General features: G+C 31.8%; 2 protein-coding genes across 3 annotated transcripts; one reads left to right on the plus strand and one right to left on the minus strand.

Annotated features, from left to right (window-relative positions):
- Positions 1-5,939: 5,939 nt before the first annotated feature.
- Positions 5,940-9,940, plus strand: LOC129302068 (tRNA (guanine(26)-N(2))-dimethyltransferase). Of its 2 annotated transcripts, XM_054940740.1 has the most exons (6): positions 5,940-6,586; positions 6,921-7,121; positions 7,208-7,307; positions 7,938-8,132; positions 8,247-8,309; positions 9,446-9,940. In XM_054940740.1, exons 1-6 carry the CDS (start codon positions 5,976-5,978, stop codon positions 9,560-9,562), a joined length of 1,287 nt encoding a protein of 428 aa, XP_054796715.1. In that variant the 5' UTR covers positions 5,940-5,975; the 3' UTR covers positions 9,563-9,940. The 2 variants fall into 2 exon arrangements, with proteins under 2 accessions (XP_054796715.1, XP_054796716.1); XM_054940741.1 differs by lacking the exon at positions 6,921-7,121.
- Positions 9,941-12,241: 2,301 nt separating this feature from the next.
- On the minus strand, positions 12,242-14,285 carry LOC129303330 (40S ribosomal protein S26-1). Its single transcript, XM_054942583.1, has 5 exons — positions 14,132-14,285; positions 13,956-14,048; positions 13,584-13,668; positions 13,365-13,498; positions 12,242-12,536 (listed from the first exon to the last, which is right to left on the minus strand). The coding sequence occupies exons 1-5, from the start codon at positions 14,132-14,134 to the stop codon at positions 12,465-12,467; spliced, it is 387 nt and encodes a 128-aa protein (XP_054798558.1). The 5' UTR covers positions 14,135-14,285; the 3' UTR covers positions 12,242-12,464.
- Between the last annotated feature and the right edge of the window lie 1,294 nt (positions 14,286-15,579).

A 15,579-nucleotide genomic window follows, 5' to 3' on the forward strand; every position in this document is an offset into this window, starting at 1 on the left:
CTCTTTTGTTTACTATGATAATCAACAAGAGTTAATGACAATCTTTATAACATATTAGTTTATACTTTCCTGAACTATTCTTCACATATGGTCAATTATATGTTGGTCTTTATAGAGTTTGAAGCATTGATAGATTGAAGATTCTTATACACGACATAGATAACTTGTCAATGAAAACAACTTTAAACATTGTGTATAGAGAGATATTTAATTATTTAAATCAATCATAAGGCATTCCTTTGTAGCTTGATAGTATGTAAGGCTTTGTTTGGCACTACACTCATTTCCATCTTGATTATCATTAGTGCATAAATGTTAGAGTTGTTCATGTAACATTTTCCCATATCAGACTATAGTCTCATCATATATATGGTATAAAGAGAGATTAACTTAATTTCCACATCACTATACCAAAGTGAAATCAAGTAAATTTACTTGAAAGCATTTGAGAACCTAAGACTTCTTTGTTAAAATCATTTGAAATCGAAAAATATTATACATTACACAATAAAAGATAACTAGCAGCATTCATCACACCAAATACATGCATTAACACAAGAGAAAATAAGGCTATAAATTGGGCAGTAAGCCACGGCATGCATCACATACAGTGTGGCATGTGACACAGAGCCACAGCTTCCCATTCTGTGTCGTGCACTGTGGCGCACATGATAAAATTTCATTGTCATATGATAGTTTATTGAGATGAATTTTCGGTGTGCTCCATTTTCATATATGCCATCAAATTGAAGTGATTCAAATGTTCACATGAAGCTTATTTCATAGGTTAACTAATGAGACAAACTTAGAAATAATCTACCGGTCCGATCTAATTTGAATACTCAGGGTGCAAGAAGTCATTCTTTTCCAAAAGCTACCAAAGTGTTCAAATCGCATACTTTGTCTCATTAAGTCGATTTGGCCTTAGAACCAAGTCCAAAAGGACCTAACACACCTGATTGAACAATAATCACAACATACGTACGTATAAATTAAGATTTGGCCATTCATTCGCCCCTTTTTACATCAAAAACTATTCTTACAATTGAACACAACAATATGTTCTTAGCCATTTTATTCATAACTTCTACACAAGTTCACCACTGTCAACATATTTAAATATACACAAAAAGCTATCTCAACCCATGATCAAATTTCACAAAAACTAACCCTAAAAATCACCTTTTATACTTTCACCATATAATTTCAATCAAATCTTAGCCTATATCACACGATTCCCTACATCAATCGTATTTTCACACACATTAGGTTAAGATTCTCAAAATCACTACAAGTCACAGTTCCAAATATGCATATGGCATCTTATAGCAACTTACTCATATACAAATGTATAACATATTAAGTTTATTACATAAACTTCAAGATCTCATAGCGATACCTCTACTATGCCAGTCCAACATCCTTTCCTTTTCCTAGCTCATTACTTTGACTTGTAAAATGTAATAATATAGTGAGATAATAATTTCAATAACAAAATAACGTACTACTACTATCACATGTAACTATAAGCAAGTATAACACACACACACACACACATATAGTCAAATAAAATATAGAATATAATATCATTTCATAAAATCACTTTTCACAACAATTCACCACTATTAGTATAATCGACTATTATCCAAATCTCTGTATCACCCTAACTAAAATCATATACTCTTATTAGGTCAATACACACTTATTGATTTAAACACACTTTCAGTGGTGGAATCATCCGGCCAAAAAGTATTCTGTCTTACTTTCAAATTATAGTTTTCCCCTATCATACTCAATAATCGAGGCATCGTTGTTCAACACTATATCATATAGATACTAAGGAGCTCTAATCTCTAACACCACATCCAACATGGGCACGAAGAAGATAATCTCCGACATCGCATCCTAACAGGCACTAAGGAGATGAAATTTTCCAACACTATATCTTATAGAGCACTAAGGAGAGTAATGCCATATGAACTTCTCATTACTCTCCCTACGGATAAACTCCTACCCTTATGATTATGCTATCATCCAAGCCACTTGTTTGTCATAATATATATATATATATATATATATTCCACACATTTATTTAATTGAATTCATTTTTCATGCAACAATCATGCATTGTCTTAAATTATGCATAATTTAAAAGAATTTCATGTGTTTGCTAAAAAAAAAGAATTTCATGTGATAGTTACAATACTTTTAAATAGTTACATTAGACTGTTAAATAAAATAAATTATTCAGTTATCTTAACCCTTCTATCATAAAATAAGTTACCTGTGGATTTTTTAACAATAAGAAAATCTACACATAATTAGCATTATTAGTCAATTAACCCAATTGATCACAAGCACTAATTACCACTAAAAACCACATTTAACTATTTCTTTCATTTCACTTAGCCAATTTACACTCATTATCTCCCAATCACTCATTTCTATCACTTCTATATATCATATTACATTTCTACTCAAATTTCCACTCCTTTTTCTTCATGCTTGAGGTTAATTTAAGCAAATAGATTTAAGCTTTGTTGCTTAACTTTGAACTAGTTGCAAAATCTTAGTTTGATTTTGAAGAACCTTTTCATTAAAAAAAAGTAAGACAAAACTCTTTAAAATTTCCTAATTCAATTTTTCTAAAACTTATACAAAGAAAAATTATAGTAGAATTGAAGTTAAAGATGATACGAAATTTACCTGATAAACTATAAGTTGAAAACTTCTCGCAATGTTCCAATGCTTGATGCCTTAGCAGAACTTGGGCTCTTTAACCTCTCTTTTTGTGTTTTCCTTCACACACACACACACACACACACACACACACACACACACACACACACACACACACACACACACACACACACACACACACACACACACACACACACACACACACACACACACACACACACACACACACACACAGAAGGTTATTGATTGGTTAGAATTTTTTGATGTTATTAGTTAATTAACTTTAGTTAAATTTTAATTCTTTTCACTCATTGGTTTATTTTATTTGTCATGCATCTCATTATTAAATTTTAATATAAAATTCAAATTTTACGGGAGCAATAACTCTGTCCATCTCAGCTTTTTTATTTATCTCACGTCTCTCACTATTCTTCAATCTCTATCTTTAATAACTCATATATCTCATTATTAAATTTAAATATAAAATTCAAGTTTTATGGGAGCAGTAACTCTATCCGTCTCATCCTTTTCATTTATCTCCCATTTCTCAATATTCTTCAGTCTTTATCTTTAAAAATTCATGTATCTCATTATTAAATTTTAAATATAAAATTTAAGTTTTGTGGGAGCAGTAACTCCATTCATCTCATCTTTTTCATTTATCTCACATCTCTTAATATTCTTCAATCTCTATCTTTAAGAATTTATGTATCTCATTGTTAAATTTTAAATATAAAATTCAAGTTTTATGGGAGCAGCAACTTTATCTGTCCTAGCTTTTCCATTTATTTTGCATTTCTTAATATTCTCCAATCTCTTTCTTTAGAAATTCATGTATCTCATTATAAATTTTAAATATAAAATTCAAGTTTTATGAGAGTAGTAACTCTATCTGTCTCAAATTTTTCATGAAGTGCTAATGACATGGGTTTGAGTATCTGAGAAAGTTTGTTGTACCTTTTGGCGAGCATCTTTGTTGTCACTTGTACTTGATGGTAGAAAATTATCTTGTACTCCACTATCACAAAATGGAATAAAAATGTATCGATTTGTATAACTTTTTCATATTGTTGATGAGTGTTTATCTATATTACTTAGGTATATCTATATTATTATTTATAATTTTATTGTATAAAACCTTAGCAATTTACAAAGATTAATTCTCACACTTTTAAGTTATTAGACATAAAATTATATACAATTTCAATAAAAAAAACATTTGTGTTGTAATTTTTCTGACAATAAGCGATAAACATGAAATCAAAATAAGAAATATAATTATATTTTATATATTTCAAATATAAAGAAGTACATATTATGAAAGGATACCTTTTCAGAAGCTTTCGCGCCATAATCATATATGATGGAATCATCAAAAATTCAATTTTCAAACTATATTTATAATTTACTATAGGCTTGAAAAATAAAGACATGATGTATGTGAACAAAATATTTAAGAAGAAGAAAAATAATTAAATAGAAAACCTTTCAAAAATATTCTTAGATATGCCAATATAAACAGTATTCAAGGCGTTTGTTTTAAATTCTTTAAATTCAACCCGTGCAACATACAAGAAATTGTCTAGTTTCATCTCTAAAAGTCATGATCTTCTCACGTCATTTAAAGCAACTTTTAGTGTCGTGTACCACAGCGCAAGCGGCATTAGCCGTGACGAGTGGCATAACGAAAAAAATCCTCACTATGTAAATCCGTTTCACTTCACAACTTGATTCTTTCATCGACATTTGCTCATCTAATATTCCAAAAAGTTTAAATATCAAATATTTCAAAAATCATAATCACTCACTAATTACTAATTTTTTTCTTAATTAACAATAAGTTTCATAATCAAGAAATCAAGATATTATAGTTCACTCAATTCCTATTTTATGTACAAGACATGTCAAGCTAATCAATTAATGCTATTGTTAGTTCGCGATGTAAAATGAATTAAACTTGAAGGAAAATGATATCTTTTTTTTATAATGCTTCCCATGCATTACATGAATCAAACGGAGAATGCAATTTAGGAGAACAAGGACAAGAGCTTCTTTATCGAAATTGGTTTCACCGAAAGGGCAAATAGTGACGGGAAAATGGTTCAAATGTGAAGTATGCTTCTGCCAGGAAGTAGCCTCATCCAAACCAAAGCTCGTTGGCGGGATTTACATCTCCCCACAGTCTCCCTGTATTTAATTTTACTTGTCCATTTAATTGTTTATTTGATCTAAGGATTATAACATTAAATTGAATATATTATTTATTTAATAACTACCACAAAAAATTATGAACTATTTATAAAAATATTTAATCAATGATAATAAACATATGGTTAAAGGGTATTTTTTTCTCCTCAATTATTTGTTCAAGAGTGTCGAGTATCATAAACTTATATGTGGTGTAATTTTTTCTTTCAATATTTAAAAATAATGCAATGGGCATCTAGTCATTAAAAACATTGGCTTTTATTGTTAGTTGATTGAAAAATTATAATTTATTTTAAAAAATTACAGAAAATAACCTATAAAATTGCAAATAAGTATATCATATGAGAAAATTAATATCAACTAAGTTTTTAAAATAATAGTTGGTCAAAATTATATTTTAGCTTTTTACTTAGGTAAGAAATAGCATTTATATCATATTATTCATATGTATTTCAGTGAAATTAAATGTGCTCTCTCTGTTAAAAAATGAAAGGTTGGATATTAAAAAATTTAAAATATTTTTAATTTTTCAAGATATAATCATTTCTTTTTTAAAAAATATTTTTATTAAATAAATCACTTTATATTTATTTTAAGGCCAAATACCTAATAAAATAGAAATAAATATTAAAATATAAAATTAATTTGAAAACGAGTAACTATTTTATTAGGATGTGAAATGATTAAAAATATTTTATATTTTTTAATAAAAAAGTATTAATTTTCTTACAAAATACTTATATGTAATTTTATAGATAATTTTCTATAATTTTTAAAATAATTTTCTACAATCTTAAATAAATTAATAATTTAAATTAATTTTTTTAATGACAAGTTATTCAATATATCGTTTTCAAATGAGCTGGAAAGGATGCAGATTGGCATTGGGAGGAATCACGCGGAAACGACGTCGTTTAATCATTGGTGGGCTTGTGGATCCTGGCGCAGAGGACTGGACGCCCCTTGATTTCCATTATCCCATGTGGGTCCCAGATTACGTGTTCAGCATCACCTGCACAAATCCGATAAACGGTTACCTTTGCCCAATCACCAGCCCATTTCCCGCCATGCTGACTCTCGCTCCTAAAACCCTATCTGCTTCCCCATTTTCTTTGAACCCCATCGCTCAAGCTTTATTCCATGATTCTAACTTCTCCTTCAAGCTCAAATTTAACAGAAAATGCAAATGTGAGTATCAAACTGAAAGGGGCCTGCAATTTGAGACAGGCGAGGCCTTTTTCCGGAGCGAAAGCGCTACCGGCCGAGACCTCGGCGTGCTCGCCGCCGCTCTCCACAAGAAGTCAAATGGGAGCTTGCGTGTTCTTGACGCATTGTGTGGCTGTGGAATACGGTCGCTTCGGTACCTCGAAGAAGCCGGTGCGGATTTTGTTGTGGCAAACGATGGGAATGACAGTTATAGAAGCACTATAGTGGAGAACTTGTCAAGGGCAAATAACTGTTCAGAGAATGAACGGAGATGGGAAATTACTCATTTAGAAGCTAATCGTGTCATGACAGATTACTATTTGCAGAAGAATTTCTTTGACTTCATTGACATCGATTCATTTGGCAGCGATTCTTCTTTCTTGCGGTCTGCTATTATCTCTTTGAAATTGGGCGGGTTGCTCTATGTTACTTCAACCGATGGCTATTCGTCTGGTGGCCACCGTCCTCATCAGTAAGATTTGTATCTTCTATTTTGGTTGTAGTGTTGTTCATAATGCAATTGTAGTCATTTATATCCTTATTGAAACTCTTTTTCTTAATTATCTGTTGTCGAACGTTTCTGATTACATAATGTGATTATTTCGATCACTCTTTGCTTTGGTGCGTGTGCTTGAACCATGTTCTCGTGAATGTTTATTTGTGGACATTTGACAATTATGGTGATTGAATGGTGCTTGTGGGGCAACTTCTTTGTGCCAAGCATGTTTTATCGGCTGTCACATGTTCTGTTGTATTAACCTTGTGCCATCAGTTTGTAGTCCATAACATTTTATTTTTCTCGCTAGTTCTTTAGCTGCATATGGAGCTTATGTGCGCCCTATGCCATATTCGAATGAGGTTGGTTTACGCATGCTTATAGGTGGGGCTGCAAGAGAGGCTGCGGTGTTGGGTTATCATATTACACCTTTATTTTCGTACTATGCTTATCATGGACCTGTTTTCCGAGTCTTGCTGAGATTAAATCGTGGGAAGCTTCATAACAATAGGTGCTTTTATGACAGTGTGCGTGTTACATCTTATTATTTCATTTTTGCGTTCCATCTCTTATTTATAACTATCTTTATTACTGTAGACATTATGGCTTTATTGGCTATTGCCACCAGTGCGGAAATTCCAAAGAATTTTCATGGGATGAACTTGGCCAGCTCAGTTGCTCCTGCAGTAATTCAAAGGTAAGGTCTGCTTTTTCTTGAAACTAACTCTTTAGAGGCTATTCCAAAGTTTATACTTTTTAAGTTGGCGTGCTATCTTGTAACATTTAATTTTATTATCATGGAATGTTGTTTGCCAATTATTTCTCAAGTTATTATTCTGACTTCGGATAACATGTATGTTTATTTTGTTTGAATCATGATGAGAAAGGTATTGCAACATGTGAATGACTTAAATTTTCCCAAGTCCATTCATTACTCTTCTTTTCTGAATCTGCTGTTACTTGCTAGCAATACTATAATACAATTACAATATGAAATACATCTTCAGTGGATTTGTATTATCGAAAGTACTTTTTCCTCATCTTGAAGTGGGGGCTTATGGAATTGTCAGAGCATGTGGTTTAATTGGATAAGGAGCAAAGATTCTTTCCTGGGCCTGACAGGCCACAAACCAATTATAATGAATGTCATGCATAATAGAAACAGGAAGATTATGAAGGATCATATAGAATGCTATCTAGGTTACCATATTTGACTTACAGAAAGACAGAGTCTGTTCATATGCTCATTTTTACATTAGTTAATTAATAAATGTCATTTCGGATGTCAGGATGCATAAGGTGCTTTCAATTTCTTTTCTCTTTTCAGGTTTCTACCTCCCTGGTGGTTTCAGGACCACTATGGACAGGACCTCTTCATGATGCCGCATATCTTATGGACATGTTATATCTTGCCCAGCAGTGGGGATGGGTTGACGGCATGGACAATCTCGGAAAACTTATTAAACTGATGATGGATGAAAGTGACCCCAAGTTGCCATTTGGATACATCAAGTTGGATGAGGTCCTTTTTTTAATGATTTTGTTGAAGTGTCCTCTCTGTGGCATAGTAAATTAATTTTATTGATCCTGTTTTGTACAATGACTTGTTATGGTGGTTTCTCTTCCATACGTCCAGATGGCAAGTCGTGCAAAAATGAATTCTCCTCCTCTGAGGACCTTGATGAGTGCCATCCATAAGGTTCTCTTCTGCTATCCCATTTATCTTTGTTTAACGCGTTGTTTTGTTGTCTAAAATCATATATCGTCTTTGATAACCTCTTCCTCATACTAAGTGTAAGTTTATGATGAAATAACTATAGAAAACTGGACTTGTTGCATTACAAAAGAAGTGATTAAAGAAATGGAACATTCAAAACAATTCCCATCCCTCTTGAGTAAAAAGAAATATGAGAAAAATAGAAAAAGGAGATATTTAGATCAAAGCTCAAACCAATTTTGTTTGGTTATATTTTCTAATGAATAGAAATTGGTCTTGGATTACCGCTTAGTTTAGATAACAACTCTCGCTCAAGAATAAGGATGCCTCGCTATGCAAAATTCCAACAAGCTTGTGAAAAGAGTTTGTTAGTAGATTTCTATGAGCTTGTTTGAAAGTATAAATAGCACTGACCTCATCCAGTCAGTAACCAAAATGCACTAGCTGGAGTATGTTTAACTTGCTAGCAAGTATAGCTCATCAAAACTATAAAAAAAACCTCAGAATGCCTTGCATGACAACAACAGACAGGTTATCAGATGGATGGTTCAAGAAATTGATGTATCAATTGAAACTTTATACTGTCTCGAGCTGCATTCTTGTGTTGCTTGACTTAAAGAACCACTTAATGAAACTTGATGTATAAGATATGCCCTTGTATGTAACATATAATTCATTTCTCTGCATAAAGTTGTTGTCCAATGCATCAAACACGAGGAGTTTCATATGAATACAAAACAATAATGATAATAATAGTCCATTAAAGATTTGAAGTATTCTCAAGTTAATTTATTTTTGAGGTTCTGGAACTTGTCTTGAGCTGATTTCCACTGAGAAAAGTTTGTGATAGTTTTCGTTCATGACTTCTTAGGCCTATGGAAGTAGCTGTTGATATTTTTATTTGGAAAAAGAATAATGAGAGTGAGGAAGAGAAGTTGTAAAACTAGAACGAAATATAATATCTTCTCATGAAAATGAGAAGAAACGATATTTCATTTTGTCATTGTTACTCTGGTTTATTTTGACGTGAAAATGTGGTCAAGTGTGATTCATGTTGGCTTTATATGCAAGCTTCAGAGATCCGAAACTAATTTCTTCTGTTGTTGGTTTAATTGCAGAAGGGGTTTGCTGCCAGCAGGTCTCACATAGCCAGCAATGCTATCAAGACGAATTGTCCCATGACTGAGTGCATCAGTATTGCCAAGGAACTACTATTGGTTCGAACTGCTGAATGATTTAAGGGCCCAAGTTACCGGTCAGTGGTTGTTGAAGAGTGCTTAATGTTATCGCTGCATGCACTGGTTGATGCCTGACTGAAAACGAGCTAAATGGTCAGGCGCTCGGTGAACGAAGTAGGCCGATCACACTGTTGTTGCAAACTGGAGACTCAATATTGGATTGAAAGAATTGACGGACTTCGAGTAAAGGACTAGGTTTGTCTGCATTGATGACGTGTTTTGTTCGTCTCTGAAATATCTTCTTTTAGATTTGTAGGTGAGATACATGCTCTTACCTTTGCTTTCTTCTTGTTACTGCCAAGTAAGATCAAGTTTTTATTTAATTTACCAGTTAAAAGAAGAAGAAGAAGAAGAGTCAGATGTTACAGTACTAAAGATATTTTAACCTTTTCTTTTTTTGGGGGAAGTTTCACGAATGTTGAGGTGTCAAAAATATTTATGGGAAAAGCACATGTAGGTCCTGTGGTGCAGACCTATTTATCAAAAAGTTTTATAAAATTCAAAAATCACAATCAAATCTCTTAAAATTTAAGTGTAATTTGAAATTAAGTAGAAAAAATAATATCTTTATTAAACATATATTATATGAATCAAATAATTTACAATTATTTTATTAATAATTTACAACTATAATTTTAACTTTTTATAATTGCAATTTTTCATTCAATAGTTAGACAATTATGTTTTATTAATATAGTTTAATATTAATTGTTAACAATTATTTTATCATAATTTATAACTATAACTTTAACTTTTTATAATTATAATTTCATATATTCAATAATTAAATTAATTATTGAATATATGAAGTTACAATTGTAAAATATTAAAGTTATAATTGTAAAATATCAATGAAGTACTCCTCTAATTCTAGTCATTTTTATCAGCATCAATAATACTAATATAACAAAAGTATAAAGAATAAAAGTAAGTAAAATTTTAAATATAACCGTCAAGTAAAGTAAAAAGTAAATAAATAATATAATATTTTTTATCTTTTTCTCTTTTAATTTTTAAGGATAATTTAGAAATTTCAATTTTAAACAAAACGATCATATCAATTAGTAACTTATAAAGTGAATGATATTATATTTTTAGAAGGTAACTAATATATAGGATCGAAGAAGTAATCATAAATTATTTGACTGGTATAATATATATATTTAATATGGATATTATTATTTTTTTATCTTAATTTTAAATTGCACTCAAGTGTTAGAAATTTAGTTGTGATTTTTGAATGAAATATATATGTAATATATATATATATATGTCGAAGTTGACTGCATACTTAAAACAAGTGGCTCATTCACCACCCCCCCCCCCCCCCCCCCCCAATGTATGTGTTGATGTGTTGTCGCCGTATCTAAACTAGCTTCATAATGGCCAGTTTCGGGGATTACTGATTAGTGTCATGGGCAATGAGGAAATAACACGAGAGAGCCAGAGGCAACGTTATATTGAGGAACGAAGGATCATTTGATGCTGTGGCTGAGATTGACTAAGATGGCATTAACAAAACAACGTTTGTTTAGAGGAACCTGCTTTTCTCTTTATATGCTAGTTTGAACACTTATTATTTTTAACCCGCGTCTCAAACCCCATTTTTATTACCCGAACTAGCCTTGAATGACTTCACTATTTAAGTCTAATAAAAGAGCTTTTGGGTAACAAGTCATTTCAACTAGTAGAGTCGGGAAATGAGTTGGGAAATGACTTGAATCCTAAAGTCTCGCTTCTCTCGAATCAAGCAATTTTCAATACAAGACTAATAATCAAGGTTTAAGGCCAGGCTGGAAAACTCATTTAAATTTTTTTATAGAAGTATTCTTATATATATAATTAATAAATTTAAACATAACATAAATCATAACAACTAAAGTTGAAATCCTAATTCTTGGGACAAACAAAAAAAATGCAAAATAAAAAAAAAATTGATCATGCAATTTAAATTTTTATCATCGTGTAAAGAATTAAAAACATGATTACATTAAATAAACTTTTTTCCTCAAATAACGCCTGACTTGCGTTATAAAAATACATTATGAACTTAAAAAAAGAAATCTAAAAGATTTTTAAATTGAATTCTTGGTCGAAATCCATGGTGAGTGCTCAGTAATGATTTTTTCTTTTCTTTTTTTTTTTTGAAAATGACGGCCAATACCAAATTCAAGAACAGCATATTGGATGCCAGGTAATTAATTTGAACACAAGCAGCCTTCCGTCTCCGTACGCATTATATGATTATTCATGATCTCCCCGGCATATTTTGTTTTGTATCATGTAACCAACTCACGGTTACTATCCAGCTAGTGGTTTACAGTGAATAGGTACCCGAAGAGATCCACTGGTACATCAAAATTTAAGAAAATAAACCATGTCAAAGCCTCCTAAATCTCCCGAAGCATTCAATGCAACCAGAACAAGATATTTTACTGTCATACACAGCACAAATCGCCGTTCTTGTTGCTTGTATACATTAGAATCCTCGAAATTTTCTTCCACCAAAAAACAATATCAAGATCACATAAAAAGAGGCCGAGTGCAAAAACAGTATATCATCATTTTTAGGAGAACTATTTATTTGATTCAGGGTAAGAAATAACAGCCTAAAGAGACGAACAACTTTCCTAGCTGCCATTTCGTCGCAAGAGGGCCAAATGTTGAAGCCACTGGTTATATGACTCATAACACTTGAGATAATTTATATGATTTCTCTAGGTCCATTCTCATCAAGATCAAATTATGGGTCGGACAAGTATCTTCAAGCGTAGTAAGCCAGACAATTTTAAAAAAACAAAGCATCCTCAACAAGCAAAACTGAAATTTCCAGAATCAAAACATACAGAAATAAGTTTCTCACATGGCGTTCAACAAAACTAAAATTCTAGAACTGCTTTCAAGTGCGAGCAGCAGCTACTCCAGCAGGACGAGGTGCTTGACCAGGTTGACCAGGTCTTGGTGCATCATCCTTCAAACGAAAACAATAAATTTCATCAAAAATCAGCAGCATGTCAATTATCAACACTATAAATGACAACAAAGGGAGGATAGTATCACTTAGAAATAAATTACAATTTCACATACATGCATTGTAATATAACACAAATCCCCGATGTAAAATTATCAACCAAATAATTCTAATATGCAAGCATCAAAAGACAACTTCCTAGGCTCATAACCCGATAAGGATCCACAAGTAAATAAACCCTACTACTAAAAATCAATGAAACAACGAAACAAGTTAAGAAATAGCTGAAAACTCTTAAAGAGTATAATATTAAATAAAAATTACAGTTCACTATAAGAAACGCAAAATTAACCAATAAACAGGGCAATAATCGCAGACCAGAGGTGAGAGAACGAATGAGGTTTCCTTATTGATGGGGAAATTAGGGAGCTCCAACGGGGTTGCTCATTGATATCATGAACCAAATAGACAAAGAAAAGATATCTATGTGCCAAATAGATTTAGTTGCGGGTTTCAAATGTATTGCTCAGCTTTCAATCATGCATTGATACTTAGAAGGAGGTCAAGGGCAACTTATTGAGATTTAGCGTATTAATTATCACTCGCAAAATTTAGTAATCAATCTCAAATTAGCCTTTGCAGTCAAATGCTCGTTCAGGGAGAAGGGAGGAGAAGAGGCTTTTGAAGGTAACATGTAAACAACAGACTTTAGCAATCCAAGAATTATGTCATTTTGACCATTATAATAACGTCAGTGACCTAGGATTAAAACAATAATACCTAAACTTAATCAACAAATCTGACGGATGCGACAGAAAATTAACATACCCTGCGCCTGATGAAGCGCTGTGGAGGCTCACGGTTCCTCCTATCAGTGCGAGAGCGAACTCTCACAACATGCGAATGAATAGCACAGGAAACACAATATTGCATCTTAACATACAGCTTGGGGAGCGTGTATTCTACAGAATGATAAATAATCAGTAAAAGTAGAAGATAAGATACACGTAAGAACAAAAAACCAGAAAGAAAGGAAAAGATCATTACGTTCATAGACACAAGCTTCCTGAACATCCCTAACAGCGGCTTGCTCAACAATGTTCCTCACAAGGAACCTCTTGATTGCCTTGTCCTGTTTGCCACGAAAATCAGAAAAAGCAGATGTCAAAAACCACAACTTCACAGATTCACAAATACTTAAAGATAGCGAACATTCAATCGCGGCCTTAATAAATTCAACGAAAGTAAAGATCTAATAGCCAGGAAACAGGAAGTCAAACATGAGCCAGCACAATGCATGAGCGATATGTGAAGTGTGTTTAATGAAAATCGTTCTGCTAGGAACAATTGAATGCAGAAGAGGTTATAAATAATTCAAAGGAAACCAGAAACAATTTACTGCGATTAAATGCCGAATACCTTGGGACAGCATTTACCACAGTTGGAGCATCGAATGAATTTAACATGTCCACGCCCATGCTTATTGCGTCCGCCGTTCCTTCTCTTGAATGTCTGTAAGAGGATTTAGGAGAAAGTGAATGCAAATGAGAAAGAAGGTGGACCAGACCAAGATGAAGAGAAAGCTAAGAGTTTACCATGGTTACAGTAGAGATCTGAAGCTCACAGGCAGGTCGTCTCTATCTAGGGCTTCTGAAGTGCTGCCCGCAAGATAGCAGATTAGGGTTTGAAAGGGGCAAACATTATATATGGTGCCATCACCAATCGGGTCGGGTGTATTTGCACATCATTTGTCTGGCCTGAATGACGCTTTCTGAGATCCAGGCATTTATATGTTTAATCCAGGTAAATAAAATCAATAGATAAAAATTAAAAAATTTCTTGCTAATATGCAAAGATTAATGTATATAGAATTTTAGCCATTTATTACGGAAAAAAATAATTTTGGCAATTTCGTTAAAATTAATGTGAAACCTGATGTGCAAATTCTCCGATTAGTGCGTCTGATATACAATCTAAGAGAATTTTTTAAAATTGATTTGCTGATAAGTAAATCATTAGAAATTGAGAATAATTCAATATACATTAGTCATGTTAAAAAATAAAAAAATATAATTGAATTGACATTTTCCATTTCTGATGCAAAGATATAAATATAGACATTATCATCCAGATGTGATTATTTTTTGAATAAATTAATTCCAATTATTAATTAATATATTTTATTCACAATTCAAAAATATCGACTTTATTTTATTTTTAATTTAAATGTCAATATTTTCAGATTGCGCTTATTTTACCCCTAGGCAGAAGAACTAGAACTACTTATCAATATATATTGACAGAGGCAGGATTTTTTTTTTAACCTTTTTTAAAATGAATTCAATGATTACTTTTGTGGTGTGAGGATAATTTTATTTTTAAATTATATATCTAGAAAGAGCATATGATAATTTAAACTTGCAATAGCCTTCTTAAAAAACAGTACATATTACTTTTACAATTACAAAATTAACTTTTATAATTAGCTGATTAGAAAATTAAAAAAAACTTTAAAAGTTACAAAAAAATTATTAAAAAGATTTATAATTACAGACAAAGGCTTAAAAATTATAAAATATTACCTTGATCATTTTTTATAATTTTAGCTAACAATCAAATTAACACTTGTTAATGATGAAAGTTTGGAACAATAGTACATTATTTTTAAAAATTAAAAAAGAACATTACACTAAAAAATAAATTTTAAATTCTAAATGCTCCTAGCCCTAGAATTTAAAAGTAAATTTTCCATTTAATTCTACTTTTACAATCGATATTACTTTCTTACGTCTCTTTCCTGAACTATATTTTGAAACTCTGCATCAAATGAAACTCCCACATCAATCAAAGTTAATGATAAAGTGAACAGTGCTTTTTTTTTTTTAAACCCAATTTACCTAAAGATGCCCATAGACTAAGCATCAATACTAAAATTTCTTTGTTACGTTGTTAATTTGCCAGAGCTTTGATTTTCCTTGTGGACAGCCTTCCCTCATTCTTCCCAGCTAGGCTCTCTACATCTCAGGATTCATTCACATATCTA

The sequence above is a fragment of the Prosopis cineraria genome, unplaced genomic scaffold (assembly GCF_029017545.1).
Source record: "Prosopis cineraria cultivar Desert tree isolate PC_DT_omini unplaced genomic scaffold, ASM2901754v1 PC2, whole genome shotgun sequence".
Taxonomy (NCBI): Eukaryota; Viridiplantae; Streptophyta; class Magnoliopsida; order Fabales; family Fabaceae; genus Prosopis; species Prosopis cineraria.

Bases quoted from the DNA above. Each gene is read 5' to 3' on its own strand.
- LOC129303330 (XM_054942583.1), bottom strand. The intron at 13,499-13,583 runs GTAATGATCTTT...ATCATTCTGTAG, and splicing joins GGAAGCTTGTGTCTATGAAC to AATACACGCTCCCCAAGCTG. The intron at 12,537-13,364 runs GTATGTTAATTT...TTTCGTTTGAAG, and splicing joins AGCGCTTCATCAGGCGCAGG to GATGATGCACCAAGACCTGG.
- LOC129302068 (XM_054940740.1), top strand. From the start codon at position 5,976: ATGCTGACTCTCGCTCCTAAAACCCTATCTGCTTCCCCATTTTCTTTG. The intron at 6,587-6,920 runs GTAAGATTTGTA...TTTTCTCGCTAG, and splicing joins GGTGGCCACCGTCCTCATCA to TTCTTTAGCTGCATATGGAG. The intron at 7,122-7,207 runs GTGCTTTTATGA...TTATTACTGTAG, and splicing joins GGGAAGCTTCATAACAATAG to ACATTATGGCTTTATTGGCT.